General features: G+C 68.2%; 3 protein-coding genes across 5 annotated transcripts; 2 read left to right on the top strand and 1 right to left on the bottom strand.

Moving 5' to 3' along the window:
- The first annotated feature begins 89 nt into the window (after nucleotides 1-89).
- On the top strand, nucleotides 90-2,751 carry C1QTNF5 (C1q and TNF related 5). Of its 2 annotated transcripts, XM_048063575.2 has the most exons (4): nucleotides 210-231; nucleotides 318-406; nucleotides 1,000-1,232; nucleotides 1,684-2,751. In XM_048063575.2, exons 3-4 carry the CDS (start codon nucleotides 1,019-1,021, stop codon nucleotides 2,199-2,201), a joined length of 732 nt encoding a protein of 243 aa, XP_047919532.2. In that variant the 5' UTR covers nucleotides 210-231; nucleotides 318-406; nucleotides 1,000-1,018; the 3' UTR covers nucleotides 2,202-2,751. The 2 variants fall into 2 exon arrangements, with proteins under 2 accessions (XP_047919531.2, XP_047919532.2); XM_048063574.2 differs by lacking the exon at nucleotides 318-406 and having other exon boundaries at nucleotides 90-231.
- Nucleotides 2,752-6,881: 4,130 nt separating this feature from the next.
- On the bottom strand, nucleotides 6,882-10,159 carry RNF26 (ring finger protein 26). The gene has a single exon (XM_048063577.2). The coding sequence runs from the start codon at nucleotides 9,933-9,935 to the stop codon at nucleotides 8,607-8,609; it is 1,329 nt and encodes a 442-aa protein (XP_047919534.2). The 5' UTR covers nucleotides 9,936-10,159; the 3' UTR covers nucleotides 6,882-8,606.
- A 5,903-nt stretch (nucleotides 10,160-16,062) lies between these two features.
- On the top strand, nucleotides 16,063-25,014 carry MCAM (melanoma cell adhesion molecule). 2 transcript variants are annotated; one of them, XM_066981160.1, is made up of 15 exons: nucleotides 16,063-16,215; nucleotides 19,759-19,886; nucleotides 19,976-20,189; nucleotides 20,290-20,360; nucleotides 20,477-20,564; nucleotides 20,692-20,871; nucleotides 20,963-21,090; nucleotides 21,224-21,383; nucleotides 21,479-21,600; nucleotides 21,762-21,900; nucleotides 22,007-22,128; nucleotides 22,241-22,376; nucleotides 22,699-22,840; nucleotides 23,262-23,379; nucleotides 23,878-25,014. In XM_066981160.1, the coding sequence occupies exons 1-15, from the start codon at nucleotides 16,143-16,145 to the stop codon at nucleotides 23,905-23,907; spliced, it is 1,851 nt and encodes a 616-aa protein (XP_066837261.1). In that variant the 5' UTR covers nucleotides 16,063-16,142; the 3' UTR covers nucleotides 23,908-25,014. The 2 variants fall into 2 exon arrangements, with proteins under 2 accessions (XP_066837261.1, XP_066837262.1); XM_066981161.1 differs by lacking the exon at nucleotides 23,262-23,379.
- The last annotated feature ends 363 nt before the right edge of the window (nucleotides 25,015-25,377 follow it).

The raw sequence follows: 25,377 nt of genomic DNA, 5'->3' as shown, positions 1-25,377 counted from the left end.
ACCGCGCTTCCGACACCGTGGGGATTCTTTTTTCTTTTTTTCCCCTTGTCTTGTAGCTTTTGGCTCCCGGGGCCCGTGATTTCCTTTGGAGTTTGGGAGGAGAGACGTGGGGAGGAGGGGGGGGGGGGGGGGGGGGGGAGAGGCTGCCTCTCCTAGGGCCTTCGTCAGAGCGAAGAGCTCAGGAAGAGCCGCAGCCCGTCCGAGCCGCAGCGCAGGAGCCGCGGCACCGCGGTGAGTGGGGACCCTCGGGGGTCCCAGCTCCGGCACCGGGACGGAGGAGAGCCACTTTCCTCCTCCTTTTTTCCTCCTCATTGCAGCCGTCGCGTTCAACAGGGGGAAGAGAAGCGGCTCTGCCAGGGCAAGGCCACGGGGAGAGAGGGCCAACGCTGGCCGCGGGGCTATGCCGGTAGCCAAAAAAAAAAAGGGCTGGGGGCAGCGGGGTGGTCCCGGCCCCAGGGTGGTCCCAGCAGCAGGGTGGTCCCGACACGGCCCCATAAAGCCGGGGATGCTGCAGCCCCAGCCGGCCGTGCCGCGGGGAGCCAGCCGGGAGCGGAGCGGAGCCGCCGGCCGCGGGGATGCTGCCAAGGGCAGGGCCGCGACGCAGCCCCGAGCTCCCTGAGCTCCCCGATCTGCCGCCCCTGCCACGCACGGCCAGAGCCGTCGTCCTCCTGCTGCAGCACCCCGCCGGCACCCCAAATCTGGGCACGAAGCTGGCACGGCCACTCAGTGCCCACGCACGGAGCTGGCGCCTCCTGCGGGTGTCCCCCGGGTCCACCCCCCCGCCCTGTGCCACCCGCTGGCCACGGCACCCCCGGGAGTTTTGGCTTGCGGGTGGGCAACGGGGATGCTGCGGCAGGTGCAGCCAGCCCTGAGCACTTGCCGAAATGGTGAGGGGGGGGAATAAAAGGGGGGGAGCTGCAGGGTGGTGGTTGCCTGCCCGGTTTCGAGCCCTGCGCACCGGGGTCCGCGGAGCCTTTACGCCTCTCTGCCCCCTTCCAGCCCCCGCACGGCAGACGAGATGAAGCTGCTCCTCCTCCTCCTCCTCCTCGGGCTCGTCGGCAGCTCCGTGCAGATCGAAGACAACAAGATCCCCAGGCTGTGCTCGGGGCAGCCGGGCATCCCGGGGACCCCGGGTTTGCACGGGGGCCAGGGTCTGCCAGGCAGAGACGGACGAGACGGCCGGGACGGGGCCATGGGGATGCCGGGGGAGAAGGGCGAGATGGGCCCACCTGGTAAGGAAGGAGGCGTCCCACCAGGGGGGACCCTCTCTACATTGCCAAACGGGGAGCAAATCCCCTAAAAGAGCCCCTTTTTTGCCACCACCACCCCCCCTCTGGTCCTGCCTGCAGGACCTGGTGCTCCGGCAGGAGTCAGCAGCTCCCCACTGCTGGCACTGCCGCATTTCCCCCGTCCCCATCCCTCCCTTCCTCCTCCCTCTTCGGGAACCCAAATGCGGGTGCCTCATCCATTCCCTGGCTCCTGGGGGAGGTTCTCCCACCCTCTCGGGGGGTCTCTTCGGCTCCCCATTTAACCCACACCCCGTATCCCCACGCAGAGCCCTGCCCACGGTGCGCACCCACCACCCCATACCCACACGACGCCGAAACCCCGGTGGGCTGGGGCTGGGCTGGGGGAGCTGTGACGGCGCCCCGGAGCTGACACCGTCCCCATCCCCTGTCCCAGGAGCTCCGGGTCCCCGCGGGGAGGCGGGCAGCCCTGGCGTGGACGGCGTGCACGGCGAGAAGGGGGCGCAGGGCGAGTGCGCGGTGGCCCCCCGCTCGGCGTTCAGCGCCAAGCGCTCGGAGGCGCGCAGCCCGCCGCTGGCCGACCAGCCCATCCGCTTCGACGTGGTGCTGGTCAACGAGCAGGGCCACTACGACCCGGCCACAGGCAAGTTCACCTGCGAGGTGCCCGGCCTCTACTACTTCGCTGTCCACGCCACCGTGTACCGCGCCAGCCTGCAGTTCGACCTCATGAAGAACGGGCAGTCCGTCGCCTCCTTCTTCCAGTACTACGGGAACTGGCCCAAGCCCACCTCGCTCTCGGGGGGCGCCCTGGTCCGCCTGGAGCCCGAGGACGAGGTGTGGGTGCAGGTGGGCGTCGGGGACTACATCGGCTTCTACGCCAGCGTCAAGACGGACAGCACCTTCACCGGCTTCCTCGTCTACTCCTACTGGCACAACTCCGCCGTCTTCGCCTGAGCTCGGGGACGGCGATGGGGACAGGGGGTGCGCGCCCCTTCCCCTGCCGTGGGCACCCCCGGGGGGGAGGTGGCAGGGTCCGGCCAAAGGGGAGCTGGGACGCTCAGCATCCTCACCCTGCTCCGCTGCATCGCCTTGAATTGGTCAGGATGCGGCCCCTGGTAGCGCCGTGCAGGATTTAAGCATTTTCCCGGGCACCCACCTCCAGGGCACGACGCGAGCTGCAAAAAAAGAAAAAAAAAAGCGTGCCCTGCGTTTCCTACCATCGCCTCCTCGGCACGCAGCACCCCCCCGGGGCTGGGCTCAGCACCCCGGCCCCCTGCTGCCAGCTTCTCCCTGCGTGCAGGGCGAGCCTGGGCTGCCTGGCCGCTGGCACGGCGAGGGGCCCATCCTGCCACGGCCCTGCCTTGCCCCAGGGGTGGCAGCACCCTGCCCGTCACCCCGGTCCCCTGCCCGTCACCCCGGTCCCCTGCCCGTCACCCCAGGTCCCCTGCCCTTCTCCGGCCGCCCCTCTCCTCCTTCCCCCGCAATAAAAGGCTCCTCGTCCCTGCCTGTGCCTGCTGCATCCCTGCCTCGGGGGCTGCCTTGGGGGGGGGCTTGGGACCCCTCCGGGGGGGGGCTGCAGGGGGCTGCGGGTGGTGCTGAGCCCCTCGCAGGGGCCCAGGAGGGGCGCAGAGCCGGCGGGGAGCCGCTAGGTGGAGGCATCGGCGCCGCTTTGCGCCCTGCGCTCCCTCCGTGCGCCCTTGCCCTGGTCGTGGGGAGGGGACCTGGGGGGGGGCGCATTTCCCAGGCAGCCCACCCCCCCGGGTCCCGGCTGCCCGTGGGTCGGAGGAGAAGCCCACCCTGCCCCCGGTGCCTCGGGGGGGGTGGAGGTCGGGGGGCGCGTTGTGGACACCCCCCCGTCCCCCCCTCCAAGCCGGGATGCAGTGGGAGCGCGGTGACCCGGCGCCGGGAGGGGACCCTATTTTTAGCCGGGGAGCCAAGGGCTTCCTCATTCCTGCCCGAAATCGGTCCCGCGGGGATGGGGGCGAGCCAGGGAGGGGGCTTCTGGAGCGGGGGGGGCGACTCCTTCACCTAGCGGGACGAGCAAACCCACGGCCCTACAGAGCTGGGGTGCACGCGGGGATATGGGGTCGGGGGCACCTCGCCCCGCGTCCCACCTGGGGGTCGCACCCCCGGTGGTGCCCGGGGTGTCCCCACCCCACGAGGGCTCGCGGAGGCACTGGGGCCGGGGCTGAAGGCTCCATGGCCGCCCTGCAGCTCCCCGTCCGGCCCCGGAGCAGGACTGGGTTGCGGCGGAAGCGTCTGTTTGGGTTGAAGTTGGCCTTTTCTGTAAGCGGAGCCGCTCGGGGATAAACAGGGCGGCTCGCTGGTCGGAACTGCCTATTCTGGGAGGAGGAAGACGATTTTTTCCTTGGGACCAGGCCAGGGGAGGTTGGGGGGGGGGGGGGGGGCTGGGAGCATCCTCTGGGCCCCATCGTGATGGGGGGAGCGCTGAGCACCACGCTGAGCACGGCGGCTGCTGGGCTCTGCTCCCCTGGAGATGCTCTCGATCCACTGGGAGCTTTGTGGGGTCGGGGGGGGACCCCTGGAAACCCCCCCCCCGCGGAACACAAGGGTGGTGGGGAGGAGGATAAGGGAAGGATTGGGATTAGGGGAGGGGAGACACAGGAGGCCCTGATTTCTGGCAGCTCCTAATGAGCACCCCCAGCTGCCCCCGAGCAAGGAGCGGTCGGAGCCCCGGTCCCAGCTGAGCCCGGGCTGGGGAGGGACCACCACCCCTTTGGCCAGGGCGAGGGTAAACCCTATATAAGAGCCGGGCTGAGCACGCAGGTCCTGCAGTGCAGCTGGCAGAGGCAGCGGTTTGTGCAGAAATGTTTATTTAAAAATAAATAAGGAAAAAAAAAAAAAAGTGCTGGCAGCTCTTCCCGGAGCGGCTCCTCAGCTGTGGCGGTGGCACGCCAAGGTCAGGGTCCCCAGCAGGTGCTGGAGCAGCTCTTCCTGCGGTGCTGGGGGGGCTCAGAGCCAGCAGGAGCCCCCAAATCTCAGCCTGAGAGGGGTGTGCGAGGAAGAGGCCAAGAGGATCACCTCTGAGACCCCGCAGTGACCAGATCCCAAATCCTCACCTGCGGAGAGGGGAAATGTCCCCGATGGCAAAGGCTGCGCTGGTGCCTCCTGGGACCGGGTAAGGAGAGCTTCAAGCTGGGAAAATGGGGGGATAAACCTCAATCGGGTGGGGTGTGGTGGGCCAACAAAGCTTTTTGGGGGGATTTGGGACCGTAGGGACAAAGCAGGGCTGAGGGGGGGCCTGCAGCACGTAGGTAAGGGGCTTCCTGCACCGGGGTCGTGGGTGAGCTCTTGTGGCTGTGCTGGGAAATGGGCACACGTGGGGGCATCAGGAGTCCCTCTGCAGCAGTGTGGGGCCAACTGCGGGGAATGTGGGGGCTCTGTGTCCCTCCAAGGGGCTGCAGTCATGTTGGGATGGGGCAGCCAGGAGTTGCCTGGCCAGGGCCGCCCGCCTTCCTCATGTGTCCGGGCTCTGGTGCTTTTGGGAACTGGAGCCGCCTCGATGTGTGGGTGCTGGGGAGCGCTGCCAGCGGGCTGAAGGGGCTGAGGAGCAGCGCTCCGACGCCTCGCAGACCCCAATGGATGGGTCAGAGGAGCTCAGGATCCCAAGAGAATGGGACAAGACCAAAGCAGGACCCCAAGCACGGACTCAGAAGAGCAGACACAGGGCTCTTCGGTGATCCCATTGGGAGAACCCCGTGTCCTGGGGAGAAGAGAGGTCCGAGAGGACTGAAACCACCTCCTCCAGGCTCAGGTGGCCCACCCTGAGGAGATGGAAACCCAAAGGGGTGGCAGGAGGCCTCCACCCGCGGCCACATCCCCGACCCAGCTGGACGCGGTGCTGCGCAGCCTGCTCTGCTCTGCTTCCCCGCGCCGAGCCCCTGACGAGGGAGCGAAGCTGGTGCCGGGGAGCAGCCCAAAGCCCCCCCGTGGTTCTGCTGCTGATCCTCACCTGCTCCCTCCCCGCCGGCCCGGGGTCTTTATCTGTGCCTGCCTGCCGTGCCAGCTCCCCGCTGTCACCCGGGCTGCAGCCGCTGTCCCTGGGCTGGCAGCTCATTAGGGCTGGGGCGCCGCAGCTGCGCTGACAAAGGGATGCCGGGGATTTTCCCCAAAGCCTGGGGGGCTTCATTTCCAGCAAGCTGTCAGCCTCCCCCCCCACACACACACACACCCAGCGCTCATGAATGTAACCCAGCAGCTCCTCCTGCCTCAGGGTCTGTGTGCTGTGACGGGCTGAAACCATCCCTCCCTCCAGGTGCGAGGCTCCAAGCTCTGGAGCAGGGAACGTCCCCAGAAACCCCAAATTTTGTGCCCTGGACGGGTCTGTGAGCATGGCAGCTGCCGGGCAGCCAGGCCTGGTGCCAGCTCCCCGGTGCCATGGCAGTCTCCGGACGCTGCGGCTGCCCATGGCTGGGAGGTGGTTGCATTTCCCTCCGGTAATTGCTCACCGCTCGGCCTGAGAGCGAGCCAAGTGCGTGCGGGACGGCTCCCGGGGGAAGGCTGTGTCCTTCATGTCCTGTCCTCGCTCGGCAGCACGGCCGCAGCAGGCTGGGGTGGCCGCAGAGCCTCTGAGTCCCCTGTTTCGGGTGGGCTGGGACAGCCTGTCCTTGCTGGGGGCATCTCCTGCCGGGTCCCATCCTGGTCCCCAGCATCTCTGGGGCAGGCTGAGGGTGCCTCAGTTTCCCCTGGTGCCATCCACCCGCGGCCAGACCCCTGCAGGGCTCGGCAGCCCCGTGCTGGTGCTGAGCCTGGCTGGGCTGCGCTCCTGCAGCCTCCCCGCAGTCCCCCTCCGTGACTTTGAGCCAGGACATGAGAGCCTCACGATTAAAATCGGCTCGCCTGCCAGCGTGGCCCTGCCAAGGCAGGTGAGTTCAAGGCGAGGCGAGCCAGAACTCCCATGGTCTCTGCCCATCGGGGCCCTGAAACGCTTCCCGAGCAATTTGCGAGGATCCTGGAGAAGCCGAGGGTGCTTAAGAGCAGACAGCGGCCTGCCAAGAGCTCAGCTCGTGGCCAGGGAACAGCTCGTTACGCAGCAAATCCATCTGCTCACCAGGAGCCCGCCGCGGCTGAGCCTGCCACAGCCTTCCTGCGAGGCAAGGCTGCCCCTGCGCCGCCTGCTGCATCCGTCCCGGGGGAGCCGGGCTCCACGGCAGCCTCCGTCGCGAGCAGCGGGACGTGGATGTGCCAAGGGCACGGGGGAGCAGGGATTATACATCCCGATAAGCGGTCCTGCCAGGGATTATACATCCTCATCATCCTGAGGAGTGGTCCTGCCAGGCTGGGAGGGCTCAGCCCTGCTGCTCCAGCTCTGGAGGAGCCGAGCACGCGTCCCTGCGGCCCGGCAGGGAGAGGAACTGCTCCTGGAAAGAAAAGCTGAGAGCAGGAGCCTCTGCGAGCAGCCCTGGCTTCTCTCCTCCTCGCTCAACAGCTCCTGGTGACTCCCCAAAACCCCACGTGTGCTGTGTCTTCAGCTGTGGATTCAGCTCCTGCTTTTCTGGGCGCAGGCAAGTACCCCTGAGCCTGCTGGGGTCAGGGACAGGCTTCCCCTGACCCCAGGGTGAATGCAGAGCCCCCCAGGGAAACCCTTCCCAAGGACGAGGCAGCAGGCAGCTCTTGCTAAAGGAGACTTTAATCCGCTCAGTATCTAGCTCGTAGTGCAAACAGTTAAACTTAAGGCAAAGCTTTCTCTCTTCTTATAAACAGGCAGCAAACAAAAAGGACCGAAAATAACAAGCGTGACTGCTATAATAATAATAATAAAAAATAAAGTTTGCAGGGAGGAACTGCAGTCCTGGGAAGGCGCCCTTCCTTCCCTGAACGTTGTAGGAAACGTTGCACCCCAAGATCCAGCGGCTGGCCCCAAAGTTCTGCTGCTGCTGGGAGCGTGGCCAGTGCTCCTGTGCCTCCGGAGCTGCGCAGGGAAGGGGCTGCGAGCTGCTGGGGGTGGTGAACGCCTGCAGGGCGCTGTGTGTCTGGGGAGGGCTCGGGCAGGGAGCTCTGCAGCCCCCCAAAACGAGGTGGATGTGTCCAGGGAGCCCCCAGCAAACCCAAACAGCCCCGCAGTGCCTCCCGGAGCTGCTCTCAGGCACGACTGCATCCCGCCACAGCTCAGGTTTGCAGCGCAGAGGCGTCTCCCAGCCCGGCCCCTCCGCTGCCTCTGTTTTGGCTAAAATCGCCGATCGATTATTTGTTAGCAGGAGGATGGAGCAGACCACGCCAGCCGCCCTCAGGCTCCTGGCTCGCAGTCGAGGAGTCGAGGCTCCTTCCAATCTGGCTCCTGCCAAAATTGGCTCTGGCGCGCGGCTGACCCCAGGCAAGCGGCTGGAAAAGGAAAAGCTTTTCGGCGCGAGGCTCTCTTGCAGCCCAGCAATTCCTTGGAATGGTGCTGGCTGGCCGAGCTGGGATGAGGCACCTCAGCCCTCCCCGGCGAGGTGTGGATGGCCCCGTGAGACTTCGCGGGCCCCTCTGTAACAAGACAAGCTGCGTTTCACATTTCAGACAGGCAGCAAGACAAAACAGAAGCGTAACCCGCCCTAATCAGATCTAGCTGTGGTCCTGGTACCGCTCCGCGCACGTGGCTGTAGGTCCGCAGCGCTTGTGCCTGGTGCTGGAATGTCTCGGGGGGCTTACAGAGGATTTGGGAGCCCCCTTCCCTCCCAAAGTCACCCCCTGGGAAGAGGCAAGCGCACCCAGCTCTGGGCACTGGGAGCCTGGAGGAAGGTGTGTTATCTGTGTTATCTAGCCAGGAAAGCTGGAGCGTGCTTGCCTAGAGCCTTGCACAAGGGGCACGTTGTTCCCTGCGCTGGGAGCTGCCACGCTTTAGTGGCAGAAGGAAGAAACAGCTGTAAATGCAGTCTGCCAGGTAGTTTTTTGGCCAAATCTCAATAGAAAAAAAAAACAACAACAACAACAAAAAAATTCCCTTGCCTTGCACTAGTCCCAGTGATTCCCAGGAGGGCTGAGCCTTTACCCTTTCCATCAGTTTTGGCTAGGAGGGACCAGAGCATCTTTTTGTGCTCTGCTTTGGATCTTGGACCGCTGCAGGCTCAGGTAACGGGCCCTGAAACAGCAAAAGTTGTCAACGACAAAAAAAAAACCCTCTCTTAGTTTGCTGCAGAGATCACCTAGTGCGCTTGCTAGCACAACTACAACCTAGTCACGTACTAAACGTGGGTGACAGACGCCCCTGACAGCCTCCTGCTTTTCAACACCCCCTTAGTTCTTTGGAAACTGCTCGGGGCAGCCCTGGGAAGAGCCCTCCTGCGTCTGGGCAAGAGGCAGAGCCAGGGGTGCCCTTGACCTCCTGGGAAAACAACCCACACCACCCTCCCCTGGCGTTCACAAGTACACGTTGAGTGTCTGGAGGATCATCTGGCGGCACAGCGGGCAGTTGCGCTGGTAGATGGCCTGCTGCAGGAGGACTTCTGTGCACTCCTGGCACAGGCACAGGTGCCTGCAGGGCAGGAGCAGCACCGTCTTTGTTTGGTCTTGACAGATGACGCATTTCTTACGTTCCTCTTGTTCTTTCAGGAGCATCCAGGGGTCGTCGTCCGGCGCGCCGTCCCCAGCTGCCACGTTCAGCTGCTCTCTCCTCGGAGCTTTCCCCCGGGAGGTGCTGGGCTCCTCTCTGGGTGGCTGGAGACGTTGCCCCGCCGCAGAGCTTCGACCCAAAGCCGGGCGCGCTTGTGGGACCTGCTCCACGTCCGGCTGCTCCTCCTGCCCGGCCACGGCCAGCATCAACCTGCCCAGCGCCGCCGGTCTCGGTGGGGGCACGGCCGCCCCTCGCCGCTCGCTGTCCCGGTTCGTCGTTCTCCCTCCTCGGCTCCAGTTGGTGACCTGCAGGCTCCAGTCCACCATCCTGCGCCAGGCCTGGGAGGTGAGGGCCATGCCCAGCATCAGCACCGCCACCTGGTAGAGCCTCCACGCCTCCCGCTGCAGGCGGCGGTAGGCGGGCAGCGCGTGGAAGTGGCCCGTCAGCACCCACAGCACGCCGGGGTTGAAGACGACGGCGCCGACGCCGATGATAGCGAGGAGCAGCCCCAAGCCGTAAACGTTGACGAAAAACACGCCGACCAGCAGCTCGGCGAAGGAGGCCAGCATCTCGCAGGCCAGCTGGCAGGGCGACCAGAGGAGGATGGAGAGCGCGATGGCGCTGCTGGAGACGTGCGCCAGGCAGGCGGCCAGCAGCTCGGCGAGGCGCAGCGCGGGGCTGACGACGGCGTCCCAGAGGGCCAGCAGCAGGGCGACGAGGCTCTGCGCGCCCAGCAGCCCCATGTTCACCGCGCTGTTGACCAGGTAGGCCAGCAGGCTCCCCGCGATGGCCGCCCCCTCGCACGCCTGCCTCAGCGCCGCCTGCCCCGAGCCCAGCAGCCCCACGACGCCCTGCCTCAGCGCCTCCCTGCCCCGCAGCGCCAGCAGCTGCCCCAGCGCCTTCGCCCCCTCCATGGCTGCCCAGCACCCCCTCAGCACCCCCGCGGCCGCCTGGGCCAAGCCGCCCGCCGCCAGCAGCAGCCCGTGCCAGCAGGCTGCGGGCAAGTTGGCGATGGCGGCCAGTAGCCAGAGCAGCGCGGCGAGCAGCGAGGAGACGAGGAAGAAGTTGAGGTCGAGCAGCAGCAGCAGCACGTCGACGGCCAGGCGCAGGCCGCGCAGCAGCAGCAGCAGCGCCATGGTTGCTAAGGGCCGCGCCTCAGCGGGACGGGGGCGCCGCCATCTTGTTGTAGGAACCGCCGCCGGGCCCCCCGGTGCTGGGCGCCGCCATCTTGTTGCGGGCGCCGCCGCGGGGTCTCTCGCCTATGGGCGCCGCCATCTTGTCGCCCGCGCCGCCGCCGGGCCCCCCGGTGCTGGGCGCCGCCATCTTCTCGCGCTGCCGGCCAATGGGAGGGGAGGGAGGGGGCTCGGCTCGCCTCCCATTGGGCGGTTCGTGGGACGCGGAGAGGGGGAGGCGGCTACGATTGGATGGCGGCGGCGGTTGGGCACCTCCCATTGGGGGGGATTTAAAGGGGCAACGGCGGTTAAAGCGGGCAGGCCGTGGGGCCAACCATTGGTGTGATGAGCGCGGCGGTCTCAGCCCTGGCACCCGGTGGCGGTGCCCGGGACGGGGCCGGGCATGGCAGCACCGCTCCCTCCGCACCCAAGGGTCCCCTGCAGGGCTCCCAGAGTAACCTCAAGGCCATGGGGCTGGGCCCAAGGGTCTGCTTTGTGCAGCACGGAGCGGATCCTGCCCTCGCCGCCAGCCCCCGGGCTGGGCACCCGCCGTGTCCCTGTCCCTGGTGGTGACAACGAGCCCAGCCCGCAGCCCTGGGGCTTTTTAGGGAAGGGGAGCCCATGACCCCAAAGCCATCCGCACCCCGAGGCCCCGGAGCGGGCTGGGGTGGCAGAGCCCTGTCCATCCATCCGTCCCCAGGGGGGTCTGTCCCCTCCCAGCCTGGTTGTTTTTGGGGTTCCGGCCCCAAAAAACACCCTGCACCCCCCCAGCGGGGTGTGCGCGGTGCCCCACGTGACGGAGCCAAGCTGCTTTGAGCATTTATGGTAATGTTTGGGCTTCTTATTGCCCGGCCAAAAAAAAAAAAAAAATAGAAAAGAAAAAGGGCAGAGCGGAGGGGCCGGGCGGGCTCCATTCATTCCCCGCTGCGGGACGGACCCTGCGAGCCCCATGCACCTGCGGCCCCCTCCCCATTTCCCCTGGGGGCAGCTCCGCAGCCGGGTGCCCCCATCCTTGGGTGCCCCCATCCTTGGGTGCCCCCATCCTTGGGTGTTCCCACCCTCGGGTGCCCCCATCCTTGCCCCCCTTTGCTTGGGGACGTCTGGTCCCAAAGCAGCCCCCTGGGGAGGGTGCAGGGGGTCAGAAACACCTTTTTTTTTTTTTTTTTCGGCTGTGGCACCCGATATTCGCACCCTCAGGGTGCGGGATCGGGGGCTTTGGGCGCTCCCCCCCCACACGGGTGCTGCTGGCGCCCAGCCCTGCCCCAGGGCCGCCGCTGCATGACGGTGCTGAGCTGCATGACGGTGCTGAGCTCACCGCTGCGGGCAGCTGAGCCCCGCGTTTCGGGAATCGCAGCAGCCGGCGTCAGCGCTGGTGGCTGCTGTTATCTGGAAGCAGAGGGATGGAACGTCCCGGGGACGCTTGTCACCGTTGTCACCGTGCCCGGGGGGGGGGGGCTCAGCACCCCGGGGGGCGCAGGACCCCGTGCCGGGGGGCCGTGGGGAGCCCTGGCTGGAAGGGGCTGCGGGGGTGGAGGAGGACCGGGAAAACAGGGAGACAAAGGGTTTGGCAGCCAAGCCTGCAGCTGCGGAGGGGGGAAATGGTGCTGGGGAGGAGGGAAACGGTGCCGGGGGGGGGGCCCCCACCTCCGCAGCGGGACCTGGCCCCTTCCCCGGGCGCTGCCGGGATGCAGGAAGGGTGTAGCTGGGGCGTGGGTGCTGCTGGCACCGTGCCCCCAATCCCAGCCCCGGCCGGGCACCTCCGCAGGGTGCTGACCCCAATCCCGCACGGTCCCACGGCGTGCTGCCCCCAGGTTTAGCTCGGCCACCCTAAATAACGCCCCCTCCGACGGTGATGTCCCCAGGTGATGTCCCCAGGGGTCCCCTTTCCCTGCCAGCCCCGCAGCCCATGGGGGGGGTGGATTTGGGAGCCCGGGGGTCGCCCGTGGTGCTCGCAGAGGGCTCGGGGCTCCCCACGGAGGGAGCTGGGATGTCTCCGGCCCGCTGGAGCCCGGCCAGGCGGCCCTGGGAAAAGCAAGTCCCCGTCCATGGGAAAGTCCTGCGAGGAGAAATCCCTGCCCGGCCCCGCGGCTCCCCAGGGTGCTGCCGGCCTGGCGCCTCCCCAGTGCCTCGGGGACGGGCAGGGGGGTGCCACGGGGACCCCCGAGCAGCACAAAACCCTCGCGGAAGGGCCCCCCTAAATCTCTCGAGGCCCCCCCCCCCCAGGGACGTTTCCCCCCATCCTCGCCACGCTGACGTGGGACAAGGGGCAGGATGAGCGCCCCGGGGCCCCGTTCCTCCGGGGTCTGCGGTGTTAGCAGGGGGTGAGGACTCAGCGTGGCCGTGCCCCGGCTGCCGGCCCTATAATCCACCCCATTGTTGGGGCGGGTGCCCGGCCCCGGCCCATCTGGCTCCGAGACAATGGGGCCTTTTTCCGTCCGGCGAGGACGACGACGACGAAGGGGGGGAAGATGAACTCAGCATCTTCCGAAGGAAAAGGCCAGTTTATAAAAATAGCCGCCCCGAGCTGGTGGCCCCAAAGCCTTCCCCTCGCCGCCGTGCGTGCGTTTGGGGTTGGGAGGGTTGGGAAAGGAGCCTCGGGCACCGCCGGGCCCGGCCCCCGGGCTGGTTTTTGCACAAGCGTGAGCGAGCGAGAGGGCAGGACGTGGCTGTCCGCACGCCCCGCCGGGCTGCACCTGCCCCCGGGACACCGGGGGCCCCCGCCCCACGCCTCGGAGGTGGCCCCCCGGCCGGGTAAGGTTTCCCCCCCAGCCTGTCCCAGCTGTCCTTGTCCGTCTGTCCTGCTTGTGGCAGGGGTCAGGCCCCCGGAGCAGGGTGTAAGGGGATTGCTCCGTGCCCCGCAGCCATCCCCGGGGCTGCCCGGCTCTCCTTTTGGGGCTTCGCCGCCGCTCGGCATCCGCCGAGCCCCCGGCACACAAATCCAGATGTCACCTTCCTGCCCCCCTTCTGCTCACGTCCGTCCTTCCTTCCTCCGGCCGCCCGGCCCCTCGCCCGCTCCTGCCCCCCCTACGGAAAGCCCCGTAGCCATGGTTAGTAACCCCCACGGGAAGGAGGAAGGAGAGGGGAGACACAAAGGAGCCGCTGGGAGCCCAGCCCGGGAACGGAGGCGACCTTTTCCTGGGACGGGGACATGGAGTAGGGCTCCTGGGGGGGGCCAAGACAAGGTGCAGGTCCCCCCGGGGCAGCTGTGGTCTCCCGGCACAGCTGATGCTCGTCCCTCCCTCATCTTCCACCCAGGCAGGTGCCCGAAATGTGCCCAAACCCTGCCCCCTGCCCCCGGGCTTCTCCCCGCAGGCAGCGAGCCCCCCACGGCCCAACCTCCCGGCCCCGCGCCGGTCCTCATGGTGCTGGGCCACATCCCGGCCATTCCCCAGGGAGCGGGGACCCCTCTCGGCCCTGGCGCTGTTGTGTGAGGAGGAGCAGCCCCGGGCACACGCGGCAGCCGGTTTCCATCCCTCTTTTTAGCTTCATTTTATCTGCCCCGAGCTGTGCCAGCCGGCAGCGCATCGCCCGGTGCGCCATGCACCCTCATCGCCCTTCATCGCCCTTCGTCGCCCTTCGTCGCCCATCGCTCCCCGGTGCGAGGCTCACGGGGGGGCAGCCAGCACCCGGAGCACCCCACGCACCCCCAAACCCCTCCCGAGCCCCCTGGGCTGCTCTGAGCCCCCCCCCCCCCCCCAGCACCACGGAAGGCCGCCGGGTCGGTGCAGGCACCACCCTCGGCCCCACGCCTGGCCCTACCCGCTGGCCGTCGCTCCAGCGGGGGCCGGAGGAGGAAAGCAAACCAAATTTCACCCCGCCGGGTTGTCCCTGCAGCCCGGGGTGCTCAGATAACACCGAGCTGCCCCCCCGGGGTTGCCCCCCACGGCTCGCAGCAGGGGAAGGGACCCGCGCGCCCCGCGCGCCCCGCGCGCCCCGACCTCCCCGCCCCGGCGGCGCTGCCTGCTCGGCGCTGTTTGTTTGCACAGCAGTGAGAGGGGCTGGAGCCGAGGCCGCTCGGCAAGAAAATAAATAATCATCAGGCGTGAGATGAGGCAGAAGAGGGGGCAGGCGACAGCATCCAGCCTCCCGCGCTCCCCACCGAGAGCCCGAGCCCACCGGGTGCCGGGTGATTTCACGCCAGCTGTGAGGCCGGCCGGGCAAACCTTTCAAGCCCTGCCCGTTTTCCTCAGAACCATGAGTTCGGTGGGAGAAAAAAAAAAAAAAATAAAATAAATAAAAAAACTTTTTTTTTCAAAGCAAAGAGCTCCAAAAAACAGAAGCTCCCCAGCCCGAGGCCCGTTCCGGTCACGGGGCTGTTTTCTCCGAGGAGCAGCGTCGCCCTGCCCGAGGGCTGGGAATTTTCTGCGGAGGTTTTCTTAGCGACGCTTCCCTTTCTTTCTAACGCGGATGAAACGCCAGCGGCGGAACGAAATGCAGCAGCAGCGTGCCACCCGGGCTCTCCAGCCCGTCTGTTTGCCTGGCTGGGCGCTTCCTCGCGGGAAAGCGGCACCCCTGTGCCCTCGGGGGGGGGGGGGGGCACTTATGGGGTTTGGGTGATGGATATCCCAACCCCTGCCCCCAGGAGAGCATCCTGCCTGTAAGGGGGGAGGAAAACGTGATTGTGCCCAGGGCCGGGGGTCCCCGGCTGCCAAAATCTGCCCCCCCCCGGTGCAGCCGTGGGGCTGGGCAGCGTCTCACCAGCGCCGTGCACTTGTTCCCTTATCGCTGCCCAGCGTTGCCATTTTAAGCAACCCATCTCGCCGGGGGGGGGGGGGGAATAAATAAATAAATAAATAAAATTTAATCATTTCCGATGAATCATCAGGTCCATTTGGCTCGGAAAGTGGTGGGGTGGGGTGGGGGGTGGGGGGGTTGGTCCGGCACGGAGCCAAGGCTGGAGGGGGGCACGGGAAGGGTCAGGGCATGGCACCGAGGGAACCGGAACGGGGGTGCCGGGGGGGGTGGTGGCATGGAGAGGGGCTGGGGGTCCCCAAAACGATGCCCCTGCCCTGGGGACACCCCCAGCCTGACCCCACGGGGGTTTGGGGTGGCCTGAGAGGCGCAGCCCCTGCTTGGGGGGGCCCCGAGCTGCAGGAGAAGCCAAGGGAGGAGCAGCCCCCCCCCGACTTGGGTGGACAAAAGGGAAACTGAGGCACGGCCAGGCTGCAGCAGGGGATGGGGGGACGGGATGGGGGGGGGGTCCTGAGTGCCTGGGGGGGGGGCACCCCGCGGCACCTGGGGTTGTGCTGCTCCCCCAGGACCACGCCGGGGGCTGATCCCAGCAGTGGAGGCCGGGCTGGGCGACTTCCCCGGGGGTAACAGCAGCCTTGTGCAGCCCTGGGACCCCCCCGGACCCCCCCCCCGGGGCAGCCCCCACCATCCCTTTTTCCACGGCCGCCCCACGCAGCAGCAGCTGGGGGGCTCTGGCTGCAGCGTGGCGGGGGGGGCCCTGCGGCGGGGAGGGGGCTGCAGGTGGGTGCAGGGCATCCCTTGGGGGGGGGGGGGGGGCGCGACCCCCACATTGCTCACGGGGGGGGTGGGGTGGGGGGGGCTGCTTGGGGGGGGGGGGTCCCAGCACTGCTCAAAGCCGGGTGAAACCCACCCCCCCCCCCCAAAAAAAAAGTTAGTGGGTTTGGGGATGGCGGGGGGGCTTTGGGGCGGAGCGGGGTGAATGGGGGGGGGGGGGGGGGCTGCTCCCGCATGGTGCCCCCGGGGGGCTGCCCTGCCCCCCCCCCCCCCCAGCATTCCCCAACCCCCCCCCCGCACCTCTGCCCCCGGGGCTGTTTCCACCTCCAGCGCCTGGCTGGCGGCTCGCAGCCACCGCAGCAAGCCCGGGCAGGCGGGGCCGGGCAGGAATGCACCGGGACCGGCCCCCCCAGCCCCCGGTGGGTGTCGTGTGTCCCCCCCCCCGGACCGACCCCTGCCCACCCCCCCCTACCGGGACCGGCACCGGGATACTGGAGGGGGGGGGGGGGGGGACACACGGAGCGGGGTCTGGGCAGCGCCCTGCGGGGTGGGCGGCAGCCGCTGGGGGGGGATAAGGGGTTGAGGTGGGGGGGGGGGGGGAGGCAGGTCCGGAGCCTTCCTCCTCCCCCGCTCCTCCTCCTCCTCCTGACGTCAGCCCGCGGGTCCCGGTCAGTCGCGGGCGGGCGGCGGCGGCGGCGGAGGGCGATGGCTGGGGGGCGCCGGGGGGGCCCCGCCTGGGGCTGGGGCTGGGGGTGCTGCCTCCTGCTCTGCTGCTGCGGTGAGTCTGGGGGGGGTGGGGGGAGCTTTTTTGGGGAGAGGGGGGACGTTTTGGGGCCGCCCCGGGGCGGGGGGGGGAGCGGAGCACCTGCGGCACCCGGGGGTGCGCAGCCGCTGCGGGGTTGAGGGAGGTTTTGGGGGGGGGGGGTTGGGGTTGGGGGGTGCTGGGGGGGTGCTGCTGGACCCCCAGGAGTAGCTGGAGGGGGGTAGATAAGGGGGGGGGGGCACACGGGGACCCTTCCCCTCGTGTGTCCGTGCGGCGGCTGCACCCGCGGAGCTGCTGCGCCCCGTGCCCAGCCTCGTTCAGCGCCCGGGGGGGGGCTGAAGGCACTTTGGGGGTGCTCCCTGCTGAGCCCACGACCCCCCCCCCCCCGACCCCCTCACGGTCTCCCCACGACCCCTTTCCCCGTGTCCCCCCCGTCCCCGTCCCGTCCGCGGGCGCAGAGCGGAGCTGACGCCCTTGGGGCACCGCCCGGTGGGGGCCAGGAGTGCCCAAATCATGGGGGGGGGGCCGGCCTTGGGGGGGAGCAGCCCCCCCAATAACCCCCCCCCACACCCAGACACCCCCTTCCCCAGCCCTGCACGCCCCCAGGCTCCGCTTCAGCCTCCGGGCGTGGAGCTGGTGGCACCCTGGGGGTCCCTTTGCAGCCTCCCCCCCCCGCCACCCAAAAAAAAAAGCAGCAGAGGGCGAGGGGTGCTCCCTGCTGGCCCCCCGGGGATGCCGGCCCGGTGGCTAGCAGCAGGCGGCCGGCACTAGCCAGGCTGCCGTGGCCACGCTCCGTGGGGCAGGGTGCCGGGGTGCCCCCACGTGCGCTCGGGGTGCGGCGGTCAGGTTATTGGGAAGCATCCACCCCTTGCCTTCTAAGGAGTTTTTCCCCCGGGCGCTGTGTTTCTCTTGGCTTTTCACGCTCTTTCTTTTTTTATCCTTTTTCCAGCCCGTTTCCCCCCCCCCCCCCCCGCCGGGTAAGGGGGGGGGGGGTGCGCTTCCTGCCCCTCGCCGAGCTCCAGGGAGGGGTCCCGGTGCTCCGACAGCTCCCTGCCTCCCTCCCGCCTCGTCCCTGCCCTGCGGAGGTGGCCCCCGGTGCCAGGGAAGCCCGCTCCGGCCGAAGGCTCAGCGCCACGGGGGAGCTGAGCGCCGGCTGCTCCCACCCCCGGCCGGAGCTGGGATCCCCTCCTCGCCGCACGCGTGCGGAGCCAGGCGCCTGGCGGCTGCCGGCGGCGCGCTGCTTGCAAGCCCGGCCACGGCGAAGGGCTCGACGCTTTCCAGAAGCACGAGGGGCTGCGGCCGAGCCCTCCCCGGGCAGGCTGGGGGGCTCGCCGCGCGCCCCCCAGGGCAGGGGGTGCAGGCAGCGGGGCAGGGAGCTCGGACCGGGGCCGCCGGTGCAACCCCATGCCCCTCGTGCACGGCTCGTGGAGGGGGCTCTGCGGGTGGTTCCACCTGGCTGCGGGGCTGGGGGCTGTGAGGTTTGCTTCTTTGCCTGCACACAGTTCGGGGGTTGGGGGGGCTGTTGGGGGGCGTGGGGCGCCGCAGCAGAGCCTTGGCCCCATCCCCAGCACGGCGAGGATCTGCCTGCAGCTGCTTTCCCCGAGAGGCACCCAGAAAAAGCTGGGAAACCTCAGGCATCCCGCGTGCGGCTCCAGCCCCCTGCGGTGCCCCCCTTCTGTGGCTGCTCCATGCCAGGGGGGGGGGGGGGGGGGGACGGACACGACACGACCCCACACCACAGCCACACTTCTCCTCGCCAGCTTCTCGCACACCTCGGCTCCGCGGGAGGCTGGCGGAGGGGGGGGGGGGGGGGCGCGCTGCTCCCCACCCCTTTCCCCGGCTCTAAAAGCAAAGCTTTGTTCTCGCGGAGCCCTGGCTGCCGGCCGGCTGTCCGCCAGCCAGATGGAAAGGCGCAGGGGGCTCTCCTCCCTTCCCCGCTCGCTGCCTGCAGGCGCCCGCTCCGGATCTCCCCGCGGGTCCCCCGCTGGAGCTGTGCCAGGCGCTCGGCGCCGCACTCGGGCTGCTCCGCGCGGGGCCAGCGGCTCCCAGCCCTGCCCCGGTGCCCCCCACGGGACTGCAGCGGGGCGCGAGGGTGCGTCGCCGTGTCCCCAGAGCCGAGCTGGTTATCGCGGGGCGCCCGGCGCCTCTCCAGCTCGCCCACGCACGCCGTCAGCTGCGGGTCTTGCCCGGGGGCTGCACGAGGGGCGCTTGTGTCCCCAGGGCTGTGTCCCCCCCCCCCCGCCAGCTTCCAGCAGCACTTTGGGGGTGTCACTGGGTGCTCTCGGCGGGGCTGGTGAGCCCTTCTCCCTGGTAGCCAGCCTGCCCTGGGGGAGCAGGGAGGGGGCTGCAGCCCCCGTGTCCGCCTCCTCAAGGGCAGCGGCCGGGTAGGAGGGTGCCTTGTGCCAGCCGCGGATGCCAGCCATTCCCCAGCTCTGAGCTCATGGTTTTGCTGCTTTGCCGCCAGGACGAGGGCTCGAGGGCTCCCGCTCCGAGCGGGTCAGCTCTGCGGGCCGGCAGCTCTCATCTCCTGGGGGTGGCTCTGCCCGGGACCGTGCTGGGGGTCTGGGAATGGCGGGCAGCAGGGGCAGCAGCCGGGGGGCACCCCAGGCGTGCGCGGGGCTGCGGGTGCCCGGCGTCGTGCCCAGGTGCCTCCGGTGCTAAGTTGTTCTTTCCCGTGTGTGCCTGGTCCAGTTTCCTGACCCCGCCGCCTGCTTATCTCTGGGGCTTTCACCTGTTTTTCTGCCTCCTCCTTTCCTGCGCTGCTTTGTTTTATTGTCCCTCTTTGCTTGGTGCCAACTGTGCTGGGCGCACGCAGAGGTGAGGGCCAGGAGCCGGCTGTTGGGGTGCCCTGGCGGGGCTGGCTGCGTGAGCCAGCAGCCCCTTTGCTGTGGCAGAAGGGCTCCCGGCTGCGTGTCGGGGCTGTGCCACCGCGTACCCACTTCAGATAAAGAGCATTTCGCAGGCAGGGCACTGCCCTTTGAAGTTCCCTCCCTGGCGAGGCTGAGCAGCCGATAGCGGCGGCGCTATCAGGGAGCTGTTGACACAGCTGCCTTCCTGCAGCCCTCTCGTCCCCAGCTCCCATACCTGGGCTGGGCTGCGGGTGCTGAGCTGCCGGACCCCCCCCGTGTCACCGTCCCCTCCTGGGGGGGCTCTGTGTGGGGCGTGCAGACCCCCTTAACTTAGCACCCGCGGTGCCAGCGTGGAGGCGGCGGCGCTGCCGGCCGTGGCATGACGCAGCCCTTCCCTGCACCGTGCCCGGCCGATGGTGCTCAGCCCCCAGCCCCAGCGCAGGGCAGCTGCTGAGCCTGCTCCCCGCCGGGGATCGATAGCCATTACCTCCCCTGGAGCGTGGCCAGGCACTCCATTACGGGGCTGCGGGTCCCGGTGCCACCCGTGCTGCGGGCAGGCAGCGCCCGCGCGGCTCGCTGGGCAGAGAGGCGGCGAGGGGCTGCCCTCGGGAGGGAGCTGGGCGTCCTGCTGCTGGGCTGGGGACGGAGCCGGGGGTCCCAGGGTGGTCTCGGGGATGCGGCGGTGCCAGCGTGACGTGCCCGCCCCCAGGTGCAGCCAGCGGGCTGCCGGTCTCCATGCCGGAGGTGGTCGAAGCGGAGAGCGAGTCCACGGCCAGGATCGAGTGCAGCTTCTCCGTCCCTGGGAACGGCTCCTACACCTTCATCGACTGGTTCTACGTGAGTGCCGGCACGGTGCCGAGGGTCGGGGCGGTGGTGGCCGTCCCCGGGGCCCTCCGTCAGCCCGCCCTCGTCCCCTGGCCCCGCAGGTGGACCGCAGCAGCCGGGTGAAGCTGTTGCGCGTCGTCGCGGGCGGCGAGGTGCTGGAGGAGGAGACGGGCTACAAGGGGCGGCTGTCGGTGGGCGAGGACAAGGCCCTGTCCATCAGCAAGGTGACGCTGCAGGATGCCAGGACCTTCGTGTGCCAGGTCGGGGCGGGCAGCCAGGGCGTGGGCGAGAACAGCACCGAGCTCCACGTCTACAGTGAGTGGCGGGCAGCGTGGCCGTGCCTCCGCCGCGCGGGGACGGGGGGCGCATCCCGGCCCCATCGCTCCTGACACGTTGCGGGGGGGGCTTCTTCCAGAGGTCCCTGAGACCCCTGAGATCGAGGCCAGCTCGGCCGGCATCCCCGTGCACAGCAGCACCACCCCGCAGGTGAGGAGGGGCCCCCTCGAAGGGTCCCCGGCTGTGCCGGGCTCTCCCCTCTCCCCGCTCCCCACGGGGGCCCCCCGGGGGCCGTGCCGTGCCCAAGGCGCTCTGTGCCGCCGCAGATCGCCCAGTGCGTGAGCGAGAACAGCTTCCCACCGGCCAACATCACCTGGTACAAGAACGGGAAGCAGCTGCAGCCCGAGGAGAACAGTGAGTCGGGGCCGGGGCCGGGGACGTCATCCTCCCCATCAGGGAGGGACCGGGGCTGCCCGAAGGAGCCCTCCCCGCGTGCCGCAGCATCCCTGCGGGCTGGGATCAGCGGCTGCGTCCCCTGCAGAGGTGAAGATCCTGGCCACGCTGACCCGCAAGTCGAGCGGGCTGTACACGGTGAGCAGCAGCCTCTTCGCCACGGTCACGCGGGAGGACCGCAGCTCCTTGTTCCACTGCGCCGTGCACTACTGGCTGCGGGGCCAGAGGCGCTCCAAGGATTCCCGGCGGGTCAACATCACCGTCTTCTGTGAGTGGGGGGGCCGGGAGGTGGGCTTGGGGCTGTGGGGGGGGTTGGGGATGACACCCGCAGCCACCCTGCCCGCTCCCTCCTGCCCCAGACCCCACGCAGCACGTGGAGCTGCACATCGTGCCCGCCGCGGCGCTGGTGAAGGAGGGGGACGACGTGAAGCTGGTGTGCGAGGCCGACGGCAACCCGGCGCCCGTCTTCAGCTTCTACAAGAAAGTGGTGAGGCACCTGGGGGGGGGGGGTTGGGTCCGGGTTCCCTCTCCCCCCCCTTGGCGGGCAGCTCCTGGCCTGCCCGTCCCTCGTTTCGGGGTGCCCGCGTGGGGCTGAGGGCTGCGCGCTGCCCTGCCCGCAGCCGGAGGAGTGGCAGGACGTGACGTCCCTGGCCGACACCAGCAGCGGGGTGCTGAGCCTGCACGGCGTCAACAAGAGCAGCAGCGGCCTGTACAGGTGCCAGATCCTGGACCTGGACGACATGACGCAGATGGAGAAGGACGTGGAGCTCGTCGTGAACTGTAAGGCCCCCGGGGTGGGGGGACGGACCCGTGGCGGCGGGTCCCCCGTCCCCCCCTGCTCCCGCTGCCCTGCTCTCCGACCTCCCCCCCCCCAGACATCGAAGGGGTCCGCGTGCAGATGGAGCCCTCCTCGCCCCTGCACGAAGGGGACAGCGTGAGGCTGAGCTGCAGCGCCCACAGCCCCGTGGACCTGGACTTCCAGTGGAGGGATGAGAGGGTGAGCAGGGCTCGGGCTGGGCAGAGCCAGGGGCTCCTCCGAGGGGAGGGTTTCCCCCCGGAGTGTCTGCTTCTGCCTCCTCGCCTCGCTGTGGGGGGGGTCCCGCCGGGGGGTTCGGGGGTTTTGGGGGCTCAGCGCCGCGGGGCGTCCCTCCCCAACAGGGCAGGAAGGTGGCGGAGGGGAACCAGCTCTTCCTGAGGAACCTCACCTTCGAAACCTCCAGCAACTTCAGCTGCCGGGTGGTCGCTCGCAGCGTGCCGGGGCTGGAGCAGAGCAAGCAGGTGGCCGTGGCCGTTCAGGGTAAGAAATAGCCCGGGGCGAGCCCCGTGCCGCCAGCGTCAGCCCCGTGTTTCCCCCCCCCCCCCAGCCCCGGGAGCCAAAGGGGCTCGCTGTGCCGTCCCCGCAGGGAAGCCGCGCATCGTGGCCATCAGCTCCCCGCTGTACGTGCGGCAGGACGAGGTGGTGAACCTCACCTGCAAGGCCATCGCCTTCCCCCGGCCCTCCGTCCGCTGGAGCATCAACGGGACGGTGAGAGCCGGGCGGGGGGCTGGGGGGGGGGCCGGATCCGGGCCGCGGCGTCTCCGGGGTGCTGCGCACGGCCCCGGGGTGCTGAGCCCCGCGCCGCTCGCCCTCCCCGCAGGCCCACGAGTACGTGGAGAACCAGCACGTCGCCAGCAACCTGACGGTGCGCGTGAGCCACGACCTGCTGCGGGCCGGGGCCATGTGCAGGGTCTCCAACGCGCTGGGGGTCAGCGAGAAGCACATCCAGCTGCTGGGTGAGCCCCCCCCCCTGCGGGACCGCTCGGCGTTTTGGGAGCCTGCCGCCGGCGGAGCCGTGCCCCTGGCTCCCGCGGCTGCTCCGCTCTCCCTGCCAAGCCGGCAGGCCCCGTCTCCACCTGCTTCTGCAGGGCCGTGGAAGCCTCCTGCTTGGCTCAGCCCCGTGCCCAGCCCCGCGGGGAGCCGGGGAGCCGGGGAGGCAGCGGGAAGGGGAGTCCCCACGGTGCCTCCCTGGGGAAGGGCTTTCCGAAATAGAAACGGGAGGAGAGGACGGAGAGCACCGGGGCGGGACGCGCAGTGACCTCCCCTTGTCTCGCCCAGATGAAAAGACCTCGGAGAGCAAAGGCGTGATCATCGTGGCCATCATCGTCTGCATCCTCCTGGTGGCCGTGCTGGGCTCCGTCATCTACTTCCTGCACAAGAAGGGCAAGATCCCCTGTGGCCGCGCCGGCAAGCAGGACATGTAAGCGCTGCCGCCCCGAGGGGCTGCCCATTTCTTTCTCCTGCTGCCCGTTTCTCCTGCTTCCCATTGCTCCTGCTTCCCCCTGCTCCTGCTTCCCATCCCACGGCGCCGGCGGGAGGCAGCCGGGGGCACGGCGCTGGGGCCTGGCTTCCAGCTTCCCCGCAGCCCTGGGGTCCGCACGGCTCAGCCCGTCCGCGCAGGGAGGAGAAGAGCAGCCCCGTAGAGCAGCCGAGGGAGCCCTGGCAGGGAGGGCCGGGCAGCCCGGAGCTTCCCAGAGCCAAATCCTCAGCCCCTGGGCACCCTCTGCCCCCGAGCATCCCCCGGGACGGAGCCTCGGGGGCTCGGCCGGCCCCGCTCCCCCAGCCACGCGCCCTCTTCGGTAGCGCGAGCACGTCTCAAAGTTGTCACCTCCCTCCCCTAGCACAAAGCCAGAGGCACGTAAAGACAAGAATGTAGTTGAAGTTAAGTCAGATAAACTCGCCGAAGAGGCCGGGCTCCTGCAGGGCGCCAACGGCGAGAGGAGACCTGCCGCTGACCAGGTAGGACCTGGTGGCCCTGGTGGCCACGGGGGCGTCGGGCGCTGCCAGGGCAGGGCTGGGAGCGGAGCTGAGGAGCCCAGGGGGTGCCCGAGGTAACGCTTTGCTCCTCGCCCAGCGCTCCGCACCCTGCATGGGCACCGTTCATCCATCGGCATCACTCGGGGCGGGGGGGGGGGACGGGGAGGCGACGAGGGGAGGCTCAGGGGGAAGGCGGCGGGGGCAGAGCATCGCAGAGCCCAAGCTCCCGGCGCAGGATGAGACGGGGCTCACGGGGTCGAGAGCCACCGGGGGGGCTGCAGAAGCTGTTCCCGGCGTCCAGGGCTGGGGTTTCTGCTCATACCCGCCCTGCCGAGCAGATTTATTCCCCCCAGGGGACAGCCCCGGCCCCGGTCCTGCTGCCCCGCACCGCCGCCGCCTGTCCCACCTGCCGAGGACCCGTCTTTTATCCATATGCTCCCCCCTAACTTTATTCCCCCCCCCCCCTCTTTTCTATTTAAGAGCGAGAAATACATCGATCTGAGGAACTAGCCAGGGGATCTCCTAAGTGCTTTCTCCCCTCGACCCTTCCCTGCTCTTGGATTGCCTTCTCCCACCCCTGCTCCAGCCCCCGGGGAGCGCGGCCGGAGGCAAAACCCCGCGGGGGCGCCCCCGGGACCCCCCCCCCCACCTCCGTTACCTCAACCGCGGGTTGTCGGCTTGGCAGCAGCGAAGCTGGACTTGCTTTCTGCTACGGGGAAGCCAACAGCAATACTCGAAAGAAATCCCCCCCTCAGCTGCCCGAGGGAAGGAGCCGAGGCTTTTTCAGGAAATCCGTCGCGTGCGGGAAGGTTTCGACGCGTTTTTTTTGGTTTTTTTTTTTTCTCCCCCAAATTTGCTCAGAAAAGCTGGCGGAATTTTTGCTTTTTCGCAGCGGGGCGGCGCGGGCACCTCGGGGGTAGGGCGTGGGGGGGCAGAGCGGAGAAGGGGGGCGCTGGGGCTTTGGGGGTTTCCCTCTGAGCCCCCCCCCCCCCCCCCCGGGCCCTGTTGCTGAGCCCTGCCCGTCCCCGGGGTGCTGCGGGCAGGGACCCCCCCCCGAGGGGCCGCGAGGGCAGGGATGGGGCTCTCAGGCCCCTGGGGGATGCCGGTTCTTAAATCCTCCCGGTTGAAGGCTTGCTGCCGAGGGGGAGGACGAACTGAGTTGCTTTTAGGGAGGCTGCGCAGCTGCTGGCACCGCTGGGTCGTGTTTAGCCGTAAACCCGAGGAATGTCAGGTCAGGGCCAGCCGGCGATGTCTCAGGGTTGGATCTTTCTTTTTTTTTTTTTGCTAAACATTTATCAGCCCCAGGGAAAACTGGTTTATTTCTTGCTTCAGTGACACCTCTGCCCACCCCCCCCAGGAGGAGGCAGCTCGCCCTCCTGCCCCCTCGGGGAGGGGAAAAAAAAACCCATCCCCAGCCTCCCCCCGCCGCCCCCCAGCCCCTTCCCGCTCGGCACCGGGCCCCGCTCGTGAGCTGCAAGTGTCGTCGAAGCAGAAGCTTTGGTTTATATATATTTTTGTTGGGTTGTGTGTACATTTCCGGGAGTTTTGTCTGATATTTGCCAGTTTGTTTTTTTATATATATATATATATATGTGAAAATAAAGTACCGAGGTCAAAGGCTGGGCGTGAGTTTGTTGGCGGCGCTTCGCTCCCTCCCCTTCCCCCTCTGCCCGTGTAGCTGCTGCTAATAAGTGTTAATAGGCAATTAGTGGCAGCTAATGGGAGGTACTGATAGGAATTAGCGGGAAATTCTGTTAAGATCCTAATAGATGATGGATCGATACCTGCTGTGGATAGTAACAGGTAATTCTGTACAGAGATTCTAATTATAAATGGTGTTAATAGCTAATAATTGATAACAGATAACTCTATTAATAAGGATTCCGATAGATAATCCTAATATTAGATTGCAATACATAATTATGTTAGTGGGGGCTGCAGATACTAAAAGCCAGCCTGTTAATAGAATTTAATAGACCC

This window comes from Anser cygnoides, chromosome 21 (genome assembly GCF_040182565.1).
Source record: "Anser cygnoides isolate HZ-2024a breed goose chromosome 21, Taihu_goose_T2T_genome, whole genome shotgun sequence".
NCBI classification, from domain to species: domain Eukaryota; kingdom Metazoa; phylum Chordata; class Aves; order Anseriformes; family Anatidae; genus Anser; species Anser cygnoides.
The sequence above is the reverse complement of the archived record's forward strand: the minus strand, read 5'-3'. Positions and strand labels throughout refer to the sequence as shown.